We start from the raw sequence: 24,692 nt of genomic DNA, 5'->3' as shown, positions 1-24,692 counted from the left end.
ATATAGCCCTTTAATGTAAAGACATTTAACAAGGTAATGTAACTCAGAGTCGGACATAACTACTAGCATAGGCAGGTAGGATGGAAGCATCACAGCCAATTATGACTTTACCTGGTTAATAAGATCCTTCAAATGATTGCTCAGTTTGTACCCATCTTCTCGGGTGAAATTGTCTGTTTATATATCTGAATAGCTTCATGAACAAATATTTGTTGATAGCCAGTGGGTTTGCATAGTACCTTCGTCTTGGAGAAATAAATTCAATGTGTCCACAGCGTTAAAACAATGATCAGCAACGGCAAAGGTGTTGGTCCTAACGTGTTTCAGATCCGCCTTGTGTTCGCAAACACGGTCTGAGACATGTCGCTTAGTTTCCCCAATGTAACTACTGCCGCAGGCACAGCTTAGTTTGTAGACGCCGGGGTATTGTATGTCAGGGATAACATCCTTCACAGATGGGATCAGATCACAAATTTTATGTACTGTTGAATCCGACCTGGATCTTGTTTGCTCATGATTTTGGAAATAATTTTGGTGACCCCTGCTATGTATGGCAAGGTGATGGTTTCAACAGAGATTTGTTCATGAAGCCATCCAGATATATAAACACACAATTTCAACCGAGATGGGTACAGAGCAATCATTGGAAGGATATTATAAATCAGGTAAAGTCATAACTGACTGTGATGCTTCCATCTTACCTGCATATGCTAGCAGTTATTTACAACTCTCAGAGTTACATTACCTTGTTAAATGTCTTTACATTAACAGGCTAAATGTCTTGCATAGCTGCTGCTCCCTTTTCCTCGATGGGGCGGTGGCACTCATTGTGTAATAGACTGAATCTCTCATTAACACCGCCGCTGCTGCGGGAGCCGTCTCACATTGACATGCTAATCTCTAATCTAGAGCAATACAATGGCTTCTTCAGCACCGTAGCCGTGGGGTTACATTAACAGATTAACATGCTAATCTCTAGAAACACAATGGCCGAGGTATACCTAGCTCTGCGATCTTACATTTACTTGCAAATTCCATCTCTAGCCCTGCCCACTTACCCTTGGGTTGTACCCATCTCAAACCTATATAACCTTTGGCTGTAGCTCTCTCGCTATATTTCTTCCTGCCTCAGCAGTCCACCCTGCTGTATTTTTTCACCCGAAGACGATTGCTCGTGTTGCGATTGAAACGTTGTGATTTTGTATTATTTTTCTATCTACGTGACTTCACCGAAAGACCCAAAGATTATTAATTCCTGCAGTCACAAAAGCTTTAAGTCAAGAATGTCACTTATTTGTGTCAGTCAATGAAGGTCACTTTCGCTTACATACCTCTGAGTGTGAACAGAAGTCGCATTCGTGAACAGATCTCTCGAGGCAATGGATGTTGCTTTGCAAAACACATCTATTCGAGTTAATGGAGATCGCTTTAGCTGATATGGAAGAACGTGAATTGAGGTTGCTTCAGCTAACGGATCTCAAATAAAAGTTAATGCAGGTTGTTAGCCAACAGATCTCCAAGGAAGTGAGTGGTCACTAAACAGATGCTTAATAGTTCTCTCGTGGCATCTGTACTGGTACCAAATGGGTGATGTGACAATAAGACTAAATCAACCAGACCAGCGGACATTGGCAACAACGCAAAACAAAGCAGGGCTACAGGTGAGGTGCAAAATAAAAATCTCTCACTTTATTGGGAAATCGCAGCAATTACAGCACAGACTCCACCACCTACAGTAAATGAGCACACAAAGAGCCCAGGGTAGAGGTGGTGGTCAATAATTCTGACCCACTAGTAACGCGCATTACACGCAAGGGGCTTTTTTTCTCCGGCAACCGAAACGGATTAAATGCCCTCAGATGAGACTGCCGCAATACTTCGCAAATTAAGATTATTATTTTGAACGCACATGGGGGAAGTGAAATTTATTTTAAAAACCTAAAGAAAACAGCCTTACAACAACGCAAAGAGGGGTGCCAATTTTCTCAATCTACACAACCGTGGCCACTTGGACTCAAGCGTAGATATCCGACATTGACTGCACGGTACTGTGCATTCCCGCGCCTCCCAAACGCAAAAAAAATATTTACAGTGCAAGAGACGACGGTTCGACGCTCACACGGGCTGCGCCTCTTCGCGCTCCCTCTTCTCCCGCTTGGCTTTCTCCACTTCCTCCCTGGTGTCCTTTTCCTTCTTGTCCCGTTCCTTGTCCTTGATGTCCTTGTCTTTGTTGTCTTTTTCCTTCTCTTTGTTGTCTTTGTCCTTTTTGTCCTTTTCTACGTCCTCCTTTTCTCGATCTTTGTTTTTCTTTGATTTCTTCCGCTTGTGTTTGTGCTTGTGGCTCCGGTCACTGCCCGAGTCGGTTCCCACGTGCTGCCGTTTGTGTTTGCGGCCTCGCTTGCGCTTCTTGTGCTTCTTGCGCTCCTTCTTGCGACGCTTTTGAGTTAGGCTACCCGAGCTGGGGCTGCCTCCGCCACCCGGACTGGCACTACGCTTGCGCCGCACCCCCGTGACCCCGCGCTCCCCACCGCTCCCATCCCTGCCGCCTCCCCTCCCATCCTCGCTCTCCGAGCTACTGTCGCTCTCCGTCTCATTGTAATCGGGCTCAAACGTGGCCTCGTCGAGACGGCTCAGCTCCTGTGTCGACCCCTCTCGCGGCCGGCCCTTCCCACTGCGCTCGGGCCTGCCCCCCTCCTCTGGCTGTGCCCTCCTCTTGCCGTCTGGGCTGCCCTTGTGCCCCCCATTGGCAGATGCGCTGTCCCTCCTCGCCAGCTTCTCCAATCCCTCAGTCGTTTCTGGCACGGCCGACCCCAGTTTGCTGCTCCCCTCAGCACCTTCCACTCTCTCCGCAGCGGGTGCCGTCATCCTCTTCCCCTGCTCTGCTGGTTCCTTGCTCCTGGCAGGGTTGTCCCCGTGCTCTTCCGTATGGGGAGGTAAGGCCCGGTCGACTTGGCCAACATCGTGCCTCCGCTCAGCTTCCTGCCCCTCATCGGTCACTATCGCATCACCGAAATCGGTGCCCTTGCCGCTTATCACCACCCCCTCCGGCTGCCGGTCCCTACCATCATGGCTGGACACCTTCATCCTATCAGTCTCTCTCTCCAGCTCCTTGGAGCCGGATCTGGAGTCCCCATGGTCATCTCTGTGACCAGAGGATAGCTTCTCGGCAACATCCTTGGCCGCGTCCTGCTGTGGGTCCTCGGGTAGTGCTTCGCTGGAACCCCTACCACCCTGCAGGGCAGGTACTGCATCCACACCACCAGGCTGGCTAACTCGCTCGCCACCCCCAGTGCCTTTGCAATCACCTACGTCCACCTCCTGTTTGATGGCCTCGGCCGGAAGAACCCTCACACCACTCCCAGGAATCCTGTCTACTGTTACCACCAAGGACTCTTCGGTGGGTTTTAGGCCACCAGTGGAAGGCCCGCTCGCTCGCGACGGGGGCAGCGCCCCCCCTGTTGGTCGGCCCTGGTTGAGCCCAGGGACAGCAGTGCCCACGGCACCGAGGGCCCTGCGCTGCGGCTCCTCGTCAGGCTCCCAGTCGTCACGCTCCCACTTAGAACGCGGGATGTGAATCATGACGATCTCATCGGCCGCTGGCGCCGTTGTGTCGTTGTTGAACTCCTCGATCGTCTTCACCACCACACGCCTCGCCGCAGCAGCAATGTCCTCATGCCTGCACGGGCTGCTGTCTCCACTGTTGCAGTTTCACACACGGGTGGGCATGGGCAGGCACACACAAGTACCAGTCATTTACACAAGCATATGTACTCGCCCGTTGAAGAACAGCTTAATGTAATGCTTTATCCATTCATCATCCACTTTCAACATATTTGTGGTAACAATTTCTGTTCACATGGTTTCCTTGTATGGCATCTTAAGATGCTTATGTAGTTAGATGCTTTTAAATACATGTTATTATGGTCATAATATAACGCATCAAACTGGACGTGAGAATCGATTACTTCCAACTCACAATATTGTATCAAACTGGTTGATGGCAACCATAAAGGTTCATGCAAATTATGTAGCTGCTGTAGTTTGCGACAAAAGAGGAATTGAGTATCATACCGAGGCAGATGTGTGACAGTTCATCTAATAATAATGCACAAGGTGAATCGTTACATGCCAAAACTACTAACTTTCATCAATAACATTGCCTAACAAGGGAAAATATATAATAGGCGACATTTCGGACAATGGCCCATCTTCATAGAACATAGAGACAGACAGTGGATACAACATGAGGCCTGATAACAATTACATTAAAAAAATGTTTCTGAATGAACAGTTTTCAAATTGTTATATGAAGTTAATGATTAGTAGTTACAAACCCTTTAATAACCAACATGTATCACTCAAAGTTATATCAGAGTAACTCCTTAGCACAAGTCAACAAAAAACATGTCAAACCAAAACACTTACCATAAAGAAACCTGAATACGCCGGGTGAAACACGTCAAAAACAGCATTGTATTGCTTCATAATTTGCGACAGATGGGGTATTTCTTTTTCTTAAAATAATTTCATGCAACCTAATTATTATGCCCTATTGACAATTACAAGCATTAATGCTGTATTGATCTCAATATACTTTTTAACCATCCACAACTTTTGCTTGTTTAGTTTCTCTCCACCTACCATTGAGCAATGGCCCTTCACAAAGAGACACCCGCCTCACTTAGATCATGTTTATGGCCTCGGTGTTCAACCCAAGCTGGGTTAAAGTGCTCCAACGACAAAGAGATAAGCTCAAAAACCCTGGTCAGCTTGACTCAAGCCAATCATATCCCTCCAGGGTCGGTGAGAGAGACGACTTACTTTTTGGGAAGTCAATAGCGGTCGTCGTACGTACAAAAATAACCTCTTGCCACAGGAATATGGACTATTCACATTACACAAGAATGAAACGACCAACATATATGAGCGCCACCCTGGGGCGTGCTGGGTTGGGGAAACGCTCGAAGTTTTAAAGAACATGATGGTGCTTACCTGGACTTATCGATCGCCGCCACCACTGCCCTGGCGCTGCGGTTCTTCTCCTTCCCCTCGGAGGCGCCGTCCGTCGGTGGTGCCCCTTCAGCTGAGCTGGAGAGCTTGCGCCCAGTGTCACGGTTGATCTTGATCTTCTTCGGCTGCGGTGCGTCAGCAACAACAGAGCCCTTCAGCCTTTCACCTGCCTCCCCAGTCGGGCCACGGGCCTTCTCCGGGCCTCCCTGGAACCCTGGGCCACATGCCGCCCCCACCGCTGCCTCCTTGGACGACGCGCTCCTCTCCTCCGGCGAGCGTTTGCGCTTTTCAGACTTTCCGTCTCCTGCCTTGGCGTCGGGCTTCGAGCTCCTCACTGCCTTCACATCCTCCGTGATGGTGCCGGATTTCTTATCACTGTCCTTGCTGCTCTTGGTTTTGTCGCTCTTGGGTGCGTGGTGCTCCTTGCGCACATCGTCCGAGCTATGCTTCACTGTTTGCCCCTCGCGTTCATAACGCCCTCCCATCTTCTTGCCTGTGTCGGAGCGCTCCCCCTTCACAGCTGGCGCCAGCTGCGACCGTGAGTTCTCGCTCTTATAATGGGTGTCCTCCCGCCGCGAGCCAGAGCTGTTCTTGTCTTTCTCCACCTCCTTGTCGAATGGTTTGGCAGATGATCTGTCTGAGTACTTGTCTTGGCCCGAAGCTCCCGATCGATCTTTCCTCGATGACTCACTGCTCACTTTGCGCTTGGACTTGTCCGACTTTGACTTGGGTTGCTTGTCCCGGCGGTCCCTGTCGCGGTCCCGTTCGCGGTCTCGGTCACGTTCCCGGTCACGTTCTCTATCTCGGTCAAAGGATGATTTGTAGCTACGTTCGTCCATCGGTTCATCACGCACGGGCGTAGCATCTCGGCTGGTTGGTGCCAGGAGCAATCCACCACCACCACCCCTGCTGTCTCCGTGCCCATCTCCTGAGCGGCGGCCGTCTCCTCGCGACAACCGCCCGTGCTTGCTGCTGCCACCGCTGCCGCCGCCGCCGCCGCCGCCGCCGCCTCCTGCGTCGGTGCCACTGCCCTCTCCGTCTCGGCCACTCCGGCGCTTGTGATGTTTCTTGTTTTTGCTGCTGCTGCTACTGCTGCTACTGCCACCAACTCCTCCACTGCCATTTCCACCACCACCGATGCCACCACCACCACCTCCACTTCCCCCACTGGATCCGATGCCACCCCCACCGCCACCCCCACCACCACCCCCCCCCACCACCCCCACTACCACCACCTCCACCGCCCCCACCTCCACCGATCATAGTCATGCCAGACTTTTCACGCGCCACCTGCACTGTCACTTCCATCAGTGGCTTGATGACTTTGGGTGGCTCCATGAGCGGTTTGACTAGCTTGGGCACCTCTCCCTGTCCCGGGGGTGCCATCGGCGGCTTCAGGAGGGAGGGCAGGGGGAGCAGCGGGCCCTTGCACAGACGTCCATCCCGAAACATGAGGGGCTCTGCGTGAAAGAGTCTGCCCCCACCCCCTCCTCCCCTCCCTCCCATGCCCCCCCCACCAAGGTGACTAGGCAGGCCTACTCCACCCCTCATGGGACCAAGGATGCCCATTCCACCCATTCCGCCCCCTCCACGCCCGGGGAGCATCGGTCCGCTCCCCACTCCGCCGCGCATCATGCTGGATGGCCCACTCCTCCCTCCGCCTCCCAGAGCGCCCATGCGCCCAGCAGCCTCGGGGCCATGGTCCCCTCGCCGGCCGTGCGGAAATGGTGGTGATCGCTCACGCCGGATCAGCTGATTGTGCGGCACAAGCCCCGAGTAGTGCTCCGGCAGCTCCAGGAAGCGGTCGCGATGCACAGCGCCACCGCCACCACTGCCAGGTACCACTCCGCTCCCGCCCGGTGGCAAGGGGCCGCTCCCTGGAGGACCCCCGCCCTGCTGAGTGGGTCCCCCCGGGGGCACCGGGCCCCCCGGACCGGGGCCCGGACCCAGCCCCGGACCCAGGCCGGGGCCAGGACCGGCGGTGGGCGGCGTACGGGGGGAGCGAGACCGAGATCGTGAGCGACGGCCCGGGAATGACTCGCCGTAGTAGTCCTTGACCTGCTCGTACCACTCGCGGTACTCTCGCTCCCACTCGCGCATCTCACGGTTGTAGGGTTCGTTGCGCGCTTCGTGCGCACGCTGCTCGTAGTAGTCATGGTAGCGCTCGTAGTACGCGCGGTCGTACTGCCCCGGCGGTGGCGGCGGCCGCCGGTAACCACCCCGAGGGGGACCCCCGCGCGGACCCCCTCCTCTTCGGAGGCCCCCTCCCCTCACATCACCCCTCACTTCACCCCGCACGGGGCCCCCCCGAGGAGGCCCGCCCCTCAACATGGGCGGTGGTCGGAAGCCGGAAGGCCCCATGGAGCGCGAACGCGAGCGGGAGCGGTAGGCTCCGTGCCGGGGCGGCGGGGGCGAGCGGGAACGAGAGCGGTACGGGGCGAAGGACCGCGAGCGAGAGCGGTACGCACGCCCGCCCCGCCGGCGCCCGTAGGCCGGGGAGCGCGAGCGGGAGCGCGAGTAGGAGCGTGAGCGAGAGTACGAGCGGTGCGAGCGGGAACGCGAGCGAGAGCGCGAGCGGCTATGGGAGCGCGAGCGAGAGCGAGAACGGGAGCGAGCCCGGGACCGGGACCGCGAGTATGAACTTCGCGAGTACGAGGAGCGCGAGTAGGAGCGCGAGCGGGACCGCGACCTCGACCTGCAGCACACACACACACAGACACATTCCCCATTAATTCTCATGCACATGCACAGCACTGCTTTTCAATCCACTGCAGGATAACTGCCTTCCGACACAGAGTTGCTCGTCGAGTTTGTTTGGCCATATTTCAACAAATTATCGAGTGCGGGTTAGTGAAGGGAGTGCCCAGGACAGATTCAGATATCAATTACCGCTGATTTTAGCTGTGGCTGGGAATCAAACTCATAGGGTTCAATGCGCTAACCAATGTGCCACTGCTCCACTCCAATACTCAAATAACAATGACAAAGGCTGTAATAGAGCAACTACTCTAAATGTCAGCACAGTACAGCACCACCTCTTTCTCTGCCGCGCTGTCTACACACACCACATCAGGTACTCAGCGAAGGCCACACAATACGTTCAGATAGCATTAGTCCAAAACCGTTTCTCACATACACAAAATCTCCGGACCATAAATTTTGGAATTATAACGACTGTCATGATTTAAAGACGCAAGTTGCGAATCAAATCTTTTTTTTATGCTTTCCAACATGAACGAGCTATCAGTATCTGTAATATTGGGTCACCACAGCACTCGTAAAGATACATTAAACTTTTGGTTAAAGATCAACTTGGGAGATGCGCTTACACCTTCCACAAATGGAAGGCCAAATAATCGCTGTGCTGTGGTGAAGTCCAAATCATCAAACTTCACTGACGATTGCACCTTCCATGCAGATCCTGGTGGTGTTGCTGAAATCCAGTCTACGGCTGCCTACTTGGATTGGTTGAGAGAAAAATAACTTTTAACTATAACATCTTTCACAACTGTTTCTTTTCAATCCTGCCATAAGAAAAAAGTACAAAATTTGTATTGCTATTCGGGACATACCTTAAAGAACACCAGCCAAATCATAAAAGTTTTTTTGTTAAACTTAGCGGAAAAAAAATAGGCCGCGAAATGGATAAGACATTTTAGCCAAAGAGCGATGTCACGTGCACCGTGCCTCCCCATGTCACGACGCGTAACATCATCCTGTGACACAATGCATCACGGGCTGTGACGTCAACTTCTCGTGCGGCTGGACAGTTAACGTTTTTATCGCTAATCAAATAATTCCGAGGACAAATCCAACAAACGAGATTTCCTCATTTTTCTGCATCGCATTTTCTCAATCCTCCAGTGATGTGAATTCATCGTGATGCAATATCTATTGTGATATACCTATGTCTAAATCTGCAGAGTTCAAGCCATGTATCATGAGGATTAAGAATCGACATTAACCGATGTTACATTTAGTCCATGGGCCTGAGAAAAAATTGATACCAAATATTAGCAGCACTCATTAATTTATAAAGCAAAGAGTGGATTATTTGATTACCCACTTATTTGAAAATGTTATCGTGAATCACTATTGTTGTCCACAATGACGTTGGAAGCAATAAGGTTATGCTGCCACCTCAGGTGGCACCGACAAGTGAAACATCTGGTCTGGACTCAAGGACCGATTGTGTGTAAAATCCCAAACACACACCCTGCAACCGCAAAACCGCCAAAGAGTGGCACGTGGCAGAAATTAAGTGTGGCATCAGCCCCGTACCTGGACAGTGACCTACGCCGGTCGCGCTGTATCTTCTTGTACTCAAGCAGCTGCTTGGCAAAATCGTCGGTCATCTCATCCAGTTTTGACTTCTTCTCTCTGGAAAGTGGAGTGTACGCATGGGAAATTCATCAGGCCATCATAAGCAGCCACGTAATTATTCACCTCCTTATTGATGTTGACTCATAACGATTCAGCGGTTACAATTATATTCAAATAATTGAGTTTCTATACTGATTGTAACCATCTGGTTTCTATTTCTTTTTTTATTGCTTTCTCGATTTTGTAAGCCTAAATGTAACATTAACATATAATTTGCATATAGTTGGAATAATCCAAAATCTATTTTTTTACACAATTCCATTCACGAGGCAACAAAATGTAGTAAATTTAATAAAAGTTGGAGGAGACCGAGACGCCGGAAAGAAAATGATGTTTTGGAAGAATTGAGAGAGAGAGAAAGTAAAGCCCCATTAGGATCGGATGGCAGCCAGGCAGGAGATACGAGATGAAAGGTCAGGGGTAAACGAAGGAAAGGAAAATAACATTTGGGTATCGTCAGTAAATAAATTATGCTTGTGCAATGGTAATGCAATCTTCTAGAATGTTATAATTTATCTTTTTCACAGTAGCCTCGCAGACCACCAGGGGGTTTCGTGGACCACAGGTTGAGAACTGCTGTTCAAGAAAACAGAGCGGAAATTGGCCGATTCTTCCAACTGGGTAAAACATATTTTTTAGGCTGCGACGCCAACAGTGGCTGCCTCACAGGCAGCGCTCGTTTTTAAAACCGCAGCAGGGAGACTGTGCTGGGCCGAGTTGACCCGCAATCGATATTTAAACTCACTACTACCAGTTTAAAGGATGTATAGCGAGATATGTCTTTAGAAAAAAAATGAGTGATGATGGTAGCATGTGTGAACACGCACTCCTCCAGCAGACGCCGCTGCTCGCGGTAGAATTCCTCCTTGCTAAGCATCGGCGGGGTTGGGGCGCTGGGGGCCGTCACCACGGTGCCTGGCGCGACAAGGGGCCCAGGGGGTGGCGGCGCCATGGGGGTACCCCACTGCGGCATCACAGGCATCATTCCCTGAACGTGCGACTGGTATGAAGGCGCGTTAGGCTGCGGAGGTAGCACGTAGCCCGGCGGCACCATGTGCTGTCCCGGCGGCAGATAGTGCGGGTAGCTGAGCGGTGGCGGCAAATTTGACGGGAGGGCCATGGGGGGCGGCTGTTGGTAGTGTGCGGGTGGCAAGAGATGCTGGTACATCGTCTGCGGCGTGAGACCCATCGGGAGGGAGGCCTGCGGCATCCGAGGCAACATGGGCCTCTCAACGTTGGATGGGACGATCCTCAGCGGAGGCCTGCAACAGTCCGGGCATGCGGGAAACACAAGGCATGCTCAGCTGCTGCGCACTGCAAGGCACGTCAGGTCTCACAAGAACAAACAATCCACCAAAATGTTGGCCGTTTCCCTTCTGCGGGCCGTTCTCCTCAGCCTCCGTCGCTCTGCCCAGCCCCTGACATGTTTGTTCCCTTTGTCAGCCTTTGTGAACTTGTCGCCACCTGGGTACCTCCTCTTTCCGCCTTCACCCCAACATCTTCATCTGGAGCTATCCATGGTCATTTCCAAAACTCACCACACCTCTTCCACCCTTGACCCCATTCCTGCCACCTTGTTCCTTGCAAACTCCTCCCCTTTATCCTTCCCTACCTTGTATTCCTTCTAACTCCTACCTTTCCAAAGGTGCATTCCCCTCTACTTTCAAATCTATTATTTTTCCACTCTGGAAAAAACCTTTCCTTGACTAATAATCCTGGCAATAATCACCCTACATCTCATCTGCCTTACTTCTCTAAAATTCTATAACCTCTTTTACATAACCGGCTCTCACTCCACATTTATTCAGATCTTTAATTTCAGTTCAGTTTTCGCACTCTTCGTTCCACTGAAATAGCCCTTCTCAATGAACCGAACCATCTTGAAAATTCCTTCCAGGCCGGCCTTTCTTGCATTCTCATTCTTCCTGACCTTTCCTTCACCTTTGACACTATTGATTACCCCACTTTTTCCCCCCACTCTCCAACCCGGCATCTCTGCCCCCCCGCCCTCTCCTGGCTCAAGTCTCAGATGCTTTTTTCTCATACTTCCTCTCTCCTTCAATCACTATATTTCTGCTTTCCTCATAATTAATTTGCTGACGATACCCACATCTTATTTTCCTTTCCTTAATTTACCCCTGACCTTTCCTCTCGTATCTCCTCCTGCCTGGCGGCCATTCGATAATAATGGGGCTTTACTTTCTCTCTCTCAATCCTTCCAAAAATCTTTTTCTTTCCGGCCTCTCGCTCTCCTCCTCCATTCCCAACCATCTCCTTCCCTCCTCTCTCTTTCACTCCTCTTTCCTCTGCCCTCAACTTTGATGTTACCTTCGACTCACTTTTTCCACCAACATCTCCACTACTCGCTTGCATCTGCCGCTTTCATCTGTTAAACAGGAAAACCCGCCCTCTCATTTAAATTTTTGCTGATGAACTCCTGGTTTATTCTCTGATCTTTAGCCATCTGGACTATTGCAATGCTCGACTTCTTGGTCTCCCTGCCTCTGCCCTCACTCCCCTACAACAAATTCAAAATGCTTCTGCATAAGTGATTTTCAAGCTCCCCTTTAATTCCCACACTTCAACTCTCCTCTTTCAACTCAACTGGCTACCACATTTGCTAGAATGCTGTCTTTTCAAATACCTGACGCTCATCTTTAAATCTCTTCATGGTCTCGCCTCTCATCTCCTTCCATGTCCCCTCCTCTCTTCCTCTTCGTGCACAATCTTCTGTCTCTCTCTGTCCCTCAGTCTCCCTGTGCCCAATTCTGTTTTCAGTCCTTCTGTCTCCTTACACCCCTCCACTAGAATAAACTTCCCTTGTACATTAAGTAGTTCTCCTCCTTAAACTTACCTCTTCTTTTATTGGAAAATGATCTTCCCCTTCTCTCAGTCCTCCACTCCTTCCAAATTCCTCCTCTGCCCTTACGTGATCCATAAGTACCCTCTATTGTTGTCACTCATTCTTGAACATTGTACACCCCTGTCAACTACATCATCATTCCATTCTGTCATCATTTTGTAAAATATGCCAAGCACCTTGAGTGAAAGCGCTCTATAAATATCAATTAGTTTATCAGTGTACGGGATGCAGTCAAACTTACCCAAGCCTGGAAGGGGCTTGGACGGAGCCCAACATGGTCATGCCCGGTCTGCCGTGATGCACTAAACACAGATTACATTACACTCAGTCAGTTCCTCAATTTATACCAGGTGAGAACCTTAATAATAAGTGACATCGGTGACCGTTTGCATAAGACAGTGGAATAACCCCCTTTTATTTTAAGGCAGTGTTCATAACAAATTTACTCTGGTGTTTTCTATTTTAAGGCAAGGTTAAACAGGAACGAGGAGCCAAGTTTTTTTATCATTAGTGTTTGTGCTCCTCTGCAGCACAAAACCCTCAGTTTTAAAATCGCTTGTCAAAAACATTCATTAACACACAGCGGTACGGAGACTGTCTCATTGCTCCGTACGACTACACGGAGCCTATTTACCTGCAGTGTACGCCATGGTTTGGTGGTGAGCCAGTCCCTGTCCAGAGGGTCCATGGTGCACAACCATAGGCAACTGTACAAAGAACACACACAGGAATCCCTCATTTCGCCTTATAGACCACAGGGACATGTTAGTACCTATAATGCCAGCGCGGCATACAAGAGGATGGTGTAATCACCAACGCCTACACAGAGCCTCCCCAGTGTTGATGTTTAGACACTACACCAGTTATTTCCGGCTGGGCTGATATCGGGAAGGGCTAAGACAGGTTTACCTAAGTTTTTGCACTGAAGTTCTGGCACACAGTCTGGAACTGAAAAGAAGACTAAGATTGTAGCACGGTGCACGTAACACTCTGCACCATTCATATTTTGAAGGATGTACGATGATGTGAATTACATAGACCACATACCATTGAAGAGAAAACCCATAGAAACATGCGAGCCCTAGCAAACCTGCACGTTCACTGGAGCCACATTATTTACCCACTTTGGTCTCCATGGAAAGGTGTGAACTACTTAAATGCCCATGACTATAAAACAATATTTGTCACTGTGCACCATGTAACATGACTGAGATTATTACCTTGCGATCTGATGCACCGTGGGAGATGCTGTTGGCGGCAGCAGGTCCCGCAGAAGCTGCAGAGCCAAGGCGGCCTCTGTCCACATCGCTGGGTCACAACAATTAAGCGCGAAACGTCAAAGCCACATTTGAATGGCAAGGTTTATTCTCCATCAAAGCACAACCACCCTGGAACTTCTCGTAGAGCAGTACTCGATTTACCGACCATAAAAAAATGATGACCCGTGTCTACTCCCAACCAACATTTCAATTAATAACCTTCCACGTGCTGGTCTTGTGACGTGTCACACTCAAGCCCACTTTACTTGACAGTAAATACAATGCATACAACTTACGCATGTTCTCTGACCAATGTGTTCCTATTTAAAACTATAAAAAAATACTATTTTTATTTTAACAGGTAAGGCCCATTGAGCTATATAGTCTTTTTCAGAAGCAACCTGGCCATAAATGATAGCTCAACAAAGTGGCTTATCATGTGGAAACTTAGAGCAGCCAAATAGTCTAAACGCATGTTTCTGAATGTGGAGGGAAAAACCGGAGGAACTGGAGAAAAAAATCCACGTGACCACGAGGAGAACATGCAAACTCGAAATATACAGGCATCAGGGTCGGGATCACGCCCACAACCTCCTGTATACCAGGTGAAGTAATACATCCAAGCATACACCTCTATGCATGGGTTCCTTAACCTGGTTATGATAAAAGGCAATGAACAAGGGCTAACAGCCTAGAGATTCAAAGACACAAAGGACTCACGTTTTATCGCTGTCCATAGCACTGGCAGCAACTGCTCCAGAGGATGCGCTGCTGCTGCTGGCGGCAGCAGTGGTGGACGCCACGGACACGGTTGCTGGAGCTGCCGAAGAAGGCAATCCTCCTGTGCCAGCTGGCAGCCTCCCCGGCTGGGACGTCTGGTTGGCTGGTGGGGCTGCAGAGGCTACGGCCGCCTGGGCACCCTTGCCCTGAAGGCCAGGCCGCCTCATCTTTCGGATGTATCCGGTTTCATTCCCAAAGTTGTTGACAGCCTGAGGGTAAACATTCACATACATACGTACAGATTAGTATGTACACATGTAAACATACCCATACACACAAAAAGATCCCCCATAAAGCCTACAGGCTGATAGGGCAAATGCCATTTGTGAGCATCTAGGAAGATTGGCAAAGCGCACGAGGGAGCGATGTGGCCAACACATCTGGTCTCCTTTGGCTCTCCAGTTGCTCGTGTTTACACACTGCACCAGGTACTCAATTAAGGTCGAGTCAAACAAGCTGAGGTGCAAGGGCCAGTTCAGATATTATTGCCACCGACATTAGTCATGGCTGGGATCCCAACCCAGATCGATGGGTTCCTAGCAGTGTATTATTCTCTTTGCCACGGCGCACTCCGACATATACAAAAATAACAAGTCGCCATTCACCACTAAGTGCCAGTGACGTTACCGCAGCGATTGTGCCAGGCTAGCTGCACTGAGGCCACGAAAATTATCGAAGGCTTACTGGCAGGTCATGAGACAGATCGAGCTGTTATGGGTGAGATGAACAGCAGTAGCACCTATGTTCCCGACAGAGACAAAGCAGGGCCCTCCACGTACTGTAACGCACCTACGCAACACTCACCTGGCGCAATACTTTGTTGGCGATGAGCGCATCGGGCGAGACGTCACTCTGGTGGCACGTAGGGCACGTGTGATCCTCCGAGTCGAGCAGCACTGTGCGAACACCTGCAACGGAAAAATGGTCAGTGGGCTGAATGGCGTTACCTGCATTGACGTGGGAAAATATGCGAGATCCTGGTTTGAATTTGCACCCAGTTGCCCGAGCGTGCTGCAAGAACTGCATGGAGTTGGTAACATGAGCCAACAATGGCAACCAGCTGCCCTCCCTAGAGTCCATGTTTTGCCCCCATTTGACAATGATGGAAGGACATATGCTGTGCTCTCCACAATAGCCTTCACTACAGTGCTATGACAGGCCTGACCGTGATTAATATCTATTTTTATGAAATCTATATTCTTTCAATTAAGTGAATTCCCGATCTGAGAATTAAACATTTCAGTTTGACCGCCATACGACGCACTTATCTCTGAAGTAGGCTCCGTGGGAATGTACATCACGGAAGTGTGGTAAAGAGGTCACTTGAATGCATGTCAGAAGTAGTTTTGTGATGATGTTCTTCCATGAGCTCTTAGAAACGGTGGGGGGTAACGCACTGCTCTGCAATAGTTCCGATAAATATTTTGTCCCATGGGGTAACTGTGGAGCCTGGAAGGGAGCGCGCGATCACCGCGCCACCACTCACAATCGTCGCAATAACTGTTTCCGCAGCAAGGGATGACGACGGCGTCCACCATGAGGTCCTTGCACAGGAGGCAGAGCAGCTCGTCCGGGATGGGGTCCTCATCCGATGACGAGGACGACTGCTCAGTGACAAACGGGGGCTTTTCCTTCTTCCCCACAGCATATGCCTGGCTGCAGTGCCCAATGCATGCACGAATATTTATGACTTTTTTTAAACCAGTCAAATTACATTCACGTACGGTATGTTACATTAACAGAGAAAACACACGAGACAACAAATAATTGACTTTGGATTGAATCACAACCCTAAATTGTCATACTTCATCGAAGAGCTCAGTGGCGAATCATTATGCCAAGTATCATTCACACTTTCCTCTGAAAAATATAAACAACTTAAATTTCCAACAGCATTTCAGCATCTTGAGATACAGCTGCAATTTGATGTTGTATACAAATTGTAAATGGAAATTTGAGTACACTAATCAATAGCTTGGTATCCCAATCTAACTTCTCATTGGCAGGGAAAGCAATGCCTACATGTTAGCATAAGGGTGCCTTAGTGTACACCTCAGCCAAGGCAAGCATTCATTCCCTGCATTTTTGAGCCTGTGCACTGCCCTACCTAGCTATTAATAGCTTCTAAAACACAACCTAATATTCATAACCAGGAAGCCTTCAGATCGCACATTCATGGGGTCTTCAATGCAAGTAACCATGTCTGCAAATTCATACCAGCGTGTGGAGTACGGAACTGATTCTCATACTTCAATTCCACACTGCACAGATGCCAACCATCCCTGCCACCCCTGAGTGTGAATGTGCGCGACTGTGCAGCACTCACGCGTCGATGGTGGGCACGGCGTACTTCCCCGTGTTGGTGAGCATGACACCCTTGATACTGGGGTCATTGACCTCGGTCATGAAGCTGAGTGGAATGCCGGTGCTCTTCTTGAGCCTCGGTACTGATTCATAGCTCTTCTCCTGCTGCACACGCCACGTACACACACGTTTCGATGCATTGTCTAGATCCCGGCTCGGCTTTATATGATTCACAGATTGTTTTGCCATTGTGGTTCAAGAAGAATACAGATTTCAAACTTTCCAATCAACCCAATTGCAATACAAATTTGGACCCAATTCTGACTTTTATAATTCAATCGATATAAAGCTTTAGTATACATTTATTTTAAGCAATCATCTATAACATTTATATGATGCATTTCCCACTTCAAGTCTTCGCATTCAATTCCTAGCATGTCAATTGTGTTGGCGGACACCCATTTTAATTTAATTGTTGGAATATCCGAAAACAATGACATGAAAAGGAGCATAACAGTTTCTATAAAATATAGCTACCAACTGCCTTTTTGCCAACATATCAATAAAGTCAAATAGTACAAAAGACGGCTCCCACTAAGTCACATTTGCTGCTACACTTGTAGGTCACCACTCATCTGACTGAACAGCAGACCAAGATAAATCATCTTTGATTTCAACATAGAATCCTGTAAAAAAACTCTTCTAATCTGTAAAAAAGACACATTCGTGCATTTGCTTTGCAAGGTTAAAGCATCATATTTATGACCAAAACCAAACTCAGTTCATCAGACCTAGCGCTGCCACGCCATCACATACCGCGTTCAGCGGGCAATTCTTGATGTAGTGGCCTGGCTTCAAACACCGGTAGCAAGTATAGGAGGATGGCGGAGGGCCTAGCGACTTCTTCACGTAGCTGTTTGTGGAGAAAGAATCGTTTCAAACACAGCCGGCCACTCGACACATTCCCCGAGACAAATCAAAGAGAGGTGTGAGAAATGTAAACACGTATTTGCAATCGCTTACTTCACGGGATCGTAATCCTGGCCAGACTGGTTCATCACGGCTTTGATTTTGTCCTCTTCTGACGCATTGGCTTCGGCGATGTTGGCAGTCTGACGAGCAACCGAACACACACGTGTCTAGTGCAGGCGTGGTGGTGTGGATGGCACAATCCGCCACATGCTGCCCAGTGGCACCGCACTGCACTGACCGGGCACCCCAGCTCACCACAGGAACTAGCTCATTGGCCATGCCTACCAGCTCTCGCTGGTTAAAGTGTGTTAGCAGTGGCCGCCCTACTCCGTAACAAAGCGGCTGTTTTGGACAAGCTTCGGGTGTGGCGAGTGGCGGTGCAACTCCGGTGATGTAACGAACAAGGCTGCTATTGCGCGTTTGGGATGTACCTTAATGAGACGTGCCATCGACAATGATGACGTAGGATCATCGATCTGTTGAAGGAATTGCATAAAGTGAGAGTCGGTTACCAGTTGCATTACACAGTACCCTGTGGACGTCACTGCACGCAGAGCTACCAAGTCGACTTGTGCGTCCGTCGTCACATCAACATTTTTTTTAATGCAACCTTCGGTTTTGCAGTTCCGGTGGTGGTTTTGCAAGGCATGCAGTCCCAGAAGCCAAAACACCCACCTCGGTCTTGTGTGGACAACCCTATACTCTTCCAGTTTCAAGCGTGCGGCATTGCCTAAATTTAGGCAGTAACCACAGCGTATTTGTATTTACAATATGCCAATAATGTACCACTCAAAATTACATAAAAGGCTATTACTGTATTACTTCAATTATGTTTCTGCTAGGTGAGCATACGTAAAGGCATACACATGGAATCACCACTCAGACATCAAGCAAAACACACAACACAGGCACACAACACGCTCACTCACCCAAATAAGGCTGCGGACACAAACAGGTTTCTATTGAAGAGTAACGTGAACAATGCCTTGTTCAAAAAATCCAAATTAGCAAATGGCTCTGTGCTGCATCAGTTCAGCTACATTTAATAACAGCCGAACAAGTATACTTATTCTACAACTTGTGCAGATCCTTTTTATCCTTGTTTCTAGATTGAGGTTATCTGATCAAACTTGAAGGCATGCAGCATCTGTGCCACTGGAACATAACAATATACACCTTTTAGGCGAATATAGCAGCAGAGATGGCCACAACTACTAATTAGATCGCTCTTAATAAATATATTTATGGGGCTTGTATATGCATTTGCGACAAAGCCGTGGTGTGAGCACGACACGACAATCAACCAAGGAATACTTCGTCACTGCACACAGAAGAGTGATGCCACGCAGCACCAGGCAGCGAGTGCCAGAGGTGGTGGCGACAAGTGGGGATCCACTGCACACAGCCTCACGATTGTGAAGGGGTCACCCCAACCATAGCAACCGCTGTACCGACACATGTTCGCCCGTGACAAATGCTGGCGATGACAAATGATGACGGCAGCCTCAGTCCCTACACCCAACTAAATGCTCGCCTAATGCTCACCATTGAAATTCCTACACTGCAATTTTGAGTGGTCCCATTCACAAGAGAACATTGCGGGAATAGCTTTAGCTTCTTTTTGAAACAAGCCCTGGCCTCAGCAAAGGACAATCAACAGGAAAGACACCCTTCCACGACTCTTTATTACTTTATTTGCATGTGACACAACACAGTACTGTCGGGTTTTTTTTTTACCCCGTGATTGACCGCGACGGGCAATGAAGCAACAGTCATACAGTGGCGAGGGGGGAGGCACATTTGGCTGCGGCATTCTCACAACTGCACTGCGATCGGCAGGGCTGGGACGAGGCGGATGAGACGGGGGGAACTGCGCGCACGCGTCTCAGCGCGGCAACAGCTGTGGGTGATCAGTGTGGCTCATGCAGAGCGCCGTGCACGAGAGCCACCTCAACATTCTCGGCGCTTCGTGAACGCAAACACTGGACGTTACATTTGCACGGCAACAAAATGCGCGAGGTAAATAAACGAGGCACTTTTGTGCATACTGTGATTTAAATAAAAGCACGCATCCCAACACATACGGTACAGGTTACCAAATTCAGGCCACGTCTCGTCGAAAAGCTAGAACGTGCCCAAGGTACACATGAAGGTGAATGGTGTCAGCACAAAACGTTCCCACCAGCCTCCCATCCCCGTGCAAGAGAACACATCGGTAAAAGTCATACTTTTGACGTCATGCGACTGTATTCGTTATGATTAAACGTCAGTTTGATAAAGTGCTTCTAGGTTCAGGCAGGCAGATAATGAGTCGCCATAGTCATTGGGTAATTCTATGAATACTTTTCAAGTATTAACCCACTCTCAATAATCTTTATTTTTTTTCCACACCAAGTAAACCATATAGACTGCAATCTCATATCATGTTGTTTTTTTACCAATGTTTTGAAGCAACACAAAAACCTCCTGTTAGGCTCTTGGAATTCAACATTAAGAGTACTCGGTATCCTGCTGCAGGATTACATACACAGAGGGGTTCACTTGCAAAGGAAATCAGGTATTTGCACAACACAGCTCACAGGAATTCCACAAGCTGCATTGGTAGCACAGCATCAAGATCAAAATGGAATGTTTAGATCTTCATGCGATTACTCATAAATACATCACATTAAGATTGCAACTTAAAATAAACTGCAGTCTTAAGAGAGAACAAAAACAATTAGTCCTGTAAGATGCTTTTGTTGACACAGAACCTTATGTCATGATAGCATTTATTTGAAAATGTGGGTCACACTCAGGTCTTCAACTCCTAAAGGAAAAACAATATTGAAAGCCCCCTTCCCAGTGTGCGTGATGTTCTCACAAGCATGTGACTATATGTGAGTATAGGCAAAGGAGGTAAAGAGAAATAGAAAATACTTATGTTACATACTGCTTTTGCTGGGCCGGGATCTGATCGCTCTCTAGAAAACACAAAAAAATCGAATCAGCATGTGTCTTGGAAGTCAGGGAATGCACGGTTCTACACCTACAACATCACATTGTACGTATTAATTTAAGCACGAAAATACAACATCCCAAGACTACACAGAAGTGGAGGGGTAAACATTGTGGAAACAGGTGAATGAAAGCACGAGGACACGCGCGAATTATTAATGTAGCTACGTTAGGAAAAAAAAATTATCATGGGCAGGAGTACACAGCCGAAGCATCTACGAGTGGGGTAACAATTCCCCCCCCCCCAGATGCATTTCAATGTTGTAGTTCAATTTGAGAATCAATTAGTTTTTAATACTGTGGTACATCCCGACAGCCTCTTGTGACTGGAGGGGGTCTAAAATATTCACGATACAGCACACAAATAGGGTTTATTCTTTTCTGCTGTAATGCTGTAATTTGGTCTCGTAAGCCCTGCAACCACTAAAAATTACATGTACCGCAACGGCAAATTGTTATTGAATTTAATCGTAACCCTGACTTATGGGCAATGAAAATACGAAGGAAGCAAATCGTTACATGCCCATGGCACCATGTAATTATATTTATTACGAGAGTGTACTGTGTTTACATAATAGATAGGGGTTGGCAAGTAAGGTCGGGTTCCATCCAACAATGCCTCAAGTTAAAGAGAATTGGTTGTAGCTAGAAGTTATTTGAACACACTTCATCCGCACACTGGAAAATTAAATGATTGTTATTAGGGACAACCCAAGCCATTAAATGGCCAATTCAATAGTTGTGCCCACATACTGATAGCGTAGGATTCGGTCTACATTCATTTACACAACGTGCACAGAGCATAAAATCAATGCGTGTTCGCCGCAAAGGGGACATTAATTAATCATGAATGTGTCTGTTTCGTTATGTCAAACAAGTCATATTTAAGTCAATGGACATTCTGGACCACAACGTAATTAAAGTCATCATTATCAGCCATGGTCTATTCATTGTTGGATGAAGATGTTCATTTACTACCAACCCCTGCGGTCTTGCGATGTCAATTCATCACACTCCTGTATGATCTAATCTCATCACTCAATCTCATTGAGATGGAATTTTGTCACCAGTCTCATCCATCAGTCGTCATACTCCCTTCTAGCAATGTGTCCTGCACCCAAGCCCACCTGCTTTGCTTGATAATGTGACATGTGTAATTTACAGATATTCCACAATATACAAATCCCCATACTTTTACTTAATACTATTCAGCTTTATTTTGCCAGTGTAGAAGTGTGTGACCCATGTCATAGCAGTTAACATAAGGACTAAAAACTTTCAGTCAACAAATAATGTTTGTTTTCATTGGTATCAAGGTTCACTTTAATAATTGCTCTAGCTATAAATTGTGTTGTTTTCCAATCGTGGCCCTCCAACAATGAATTTCTTTATTATTACTGTACGTTACTCTTGTTTTGCTATTTATATTGAGTCCAACATTTTAATATTTGTATTGCCAAGTTCATTTCTCTAATCCAGTTTTCCAAAAATGTATTGCCTTTGTGAATAGCCTTGGTGACAGCATACCTCACTGGCTAACTCCTTGTTACTTTCCTCATGCAATCTCAGTGGAGTGATTACCGTACATTATTTGTAAACGGTTTTGATCATTTCTATACCTCTATATTATATTGAAGTCTTGGTTTCTGATAACTTCGATGATTGCATAAACTTTCACTGAATCAAACGCCTTTTTGTCAGGAAAACCGAAATGCCTGACTGATTAAAAAAAAGCCAGGTAAGTTGGAAATTGTCAAGTCGTTACTTTAACTTAGCGGTTCTCAACCCGTGATGAACATCCCCCTCCCCCAGTGGTAACGGAAACGATCGTTATGGGGGCGCAGGCTGCGGCATAGATACCGTGCTGGAGAACTGTAGACTGTGCGGGGAACGTCAGCGCCATGTCACGGCGACAAAACACGCTAATTAAACACATTTCTTATTAGCACCCCGTAGAGCAGTAGCATGGTCTTGTGACCTTAATGTACTCTGGTTTTAAGTGTTTTAGGGTCTCGGGAGTCTGGGGACCAGTGGTACTGATGGGGGGGGGGGGGGGGTGGCACTATACTAAAAGGGTTGAGAACCACTGCTTTAAACAAATGTTGTTCTGGAAGGCCGTCTGGTTAATTGCCTTACGTGGTTTTATTTATACGATCAGTAATACATTTTAACTGACAATGTACGAACAGTGTACAATGGACTGATCTGTGAGAATTCGTCAAACGTGTTAATTGGGTAAAATTATTTTTGTATTGTCATTCTCATGGTAGAAACGGCACGACTCATGTTTGCCTTGCTTGGCATCACGTCGAGTGGGGCACAGGGTGCTGGGGACGCTACTTACACAAAACCCTTGTTGACAGCCCGCACCCCTCCGATGGGGATGCGTTTTACGATCACAGACGAGTTTTTGGGGATTAGTGCAGTGTCTTCCGTGTATTCTGCAGGGAACAAAGATATTTGGGGGCATCAGAACACCATTTTGCAAAGTCCGAGAATACTCAACAAACATCTAACCTGGTTTGAAATGAATATTAAATTGTGATGCAAATTCCATATTCCAAATGGCATGACATATCAGTCAACCTACTGATTGACCGGTTGACTTTTCAGTAGTATTCATTATCTCAACCCAAGTGATGGCAGTGGACCCTCGCCCACTATTTGATCCCGTAGCTTTCAGATTAGAACCGACGCAAGCTCCGACCGAGACATCCAATTGCCAGTCTTAATGCCACCTCTGTTCTAAAGGGGTCACTGCCTCATTTAACAGAGGAATTGAGGCATTACCTTCTTTGTTCTGTGCGTTGGTGATCTGCAGGTCGCAGTCGGCAGCCTTGAGCCTCTCCCGGGACATGATGGACTTCTTGAGATCGGCCAGGGAGATGTGCAGACCGTCAAACGTGACCGTGTCATAGTCGAGCTTGGAAGAGAATTTGTAGTGAACGCAAGACATGGCTCCGAGTGGGCGGGAGAGCGGCAAGGGTCGGACGGGCGGGTGCGTGCGATGTAGCGGCTATGTCAGGCCGATCTGCGGACCTAATGTACGGGTTTGGGACAGACGACGAGCCTCTTCGTAGACGAGGGGTCTTCGGGACGCTGGTGGGCGGAACGATCGAATAAGGGGAGTCCAGTGGTCAAAGCGGTGTCCGTGACGATGGATGGGGAGTCCGTGGCTGTGGGGGCCGCTTCGGGTTAAGCGGCGCTGCGTGTGAATGTGCGGTCTGATGCTGAGCACAGCGTCAACCTTGAGAGACCTACAACTCTCACGAGACCCGTGAGAACCCCACACCCCTCGATCGCACACCAATGTGCCCCCTCCTACACCTCCTCCACCTCAAGACTGCTACAACCACACAACCCCTAACCTAAGTCTCGGACACCTGAACCCCTCACATACCTACTACACCTTGTACCACCAAGCCCACAGAAACCCTTAACACCTCAAAGACCCCTACGCACACCCCTATGTCTGTGCACCACACCCCTACAGATCACTGAACCCGACCCAACCAGCCACACAACCCCCCTTACATACAACCCCTCAAGACTCCTTGCACACCCTTCTTCACACCTCTACACTCAAACCCCCTCAAGACCCCTCAGGACCCCCTCAAGTCTCCACCACCCCACGCACCCCTGAGGGGGTTCGCGAGTCCGACGTCGCGAGGCCTCAAGAGGCCCAATTCCCGTCACGGGGGCTCGGCTTACTGTTTGTAGTCTCGCTCTAAAGAAGCACTCACACTGTAGCAGTGGTTATAATGGTAGTTACTGATAAGTGTTATGAATAATAATAATAACAGGATAAGAAAGGGGTCACTTCTCCGCGTGCTGCGGAAGCGGTGTTGCCCAGGCCAAGGCTTGCGGCCTAGCGCAGGCCTCCGCACCCCGCGCCTCCCTCATGCCGGCTCCGGTGCTTGCGGTCCACGCTTCTTCTTCTTGTGGACGACGACGGCAGCGGCGACGATAACGAGTGAGACTCAATCCATCCGGCGACGGATAGAAGCGAACGTCGAGAATCGCTCGGGCGACAATTTTTTTTCCTCTGATTGTATTGTGCCGCTCGCAAGCAAACTGCGGGCGCCGCCAAAAAAAGCAAATGGCGGGCGCGGGGGCGACGGGGT

The 24,692-nt window shown here is 48.6% G+C and overlaps 1 protein-coding gene across 1 annotated transcript; it reads right to left on the bottom strand.

The window, feature by feature from the left end:
* Nucleotides 1-1,662: 1,662 nt before the first annotated feature.
* On the bottom strand, nt 1,663-24,692 carry LOC144718582 (uncharacterized). Its single transcript, XM_078593956.1, has 18 exons — nt 23,359-24,692; nt 22,913-23,009; nt 20,504-20,534; nt 18,003-18,047; nt 17,623-17,711; nt 17,416-17,512; nt 16,622-16,764; nt 15,782-15,951; nt 15,100-15,203; nt 14,236-14,504; nt 13,477-13,564; nt 12,891-12,963; nt 12,498-12,558; nt 10,221-10,655; nt 9,298-9,390; nt 6,238-7,699; nt 4,993-6,206; nt 1,663-3,697 (listed from the first exon to the last, which is right to left on the bottom strand). Exons 1-18 carry the CDS (start codon nt 23,522-23,524, stop codon nt 2,116-2,118), a joined length of 6,219 nt encoding a protein of 2,072 aa, XP_078450082.1. The 5' UTR covers nt 23,525-24,692; the 3' UTR covers nt 1,663-2,115.

This window comes from Lampetra planeri, chromosome 5 (genome assembly GCF_965212315.1).
Source record: "Lampetra planeri chromosome 5, kcLamPlan1.2.h2, whole genome shotgun sequence".
In the NCBI taxonomy this organism is placed as follows: Eukaryota; Metazoa; Chordata; class Hyperoartia; order Petromyzontiformes; family Petromyzontidae; genus Lampetra; species Lampetra planeri.
Note: the sequence above shows the minus strand (reverse complement) of the source record. Positions and strands in the feature narration are given on the sequence as shown.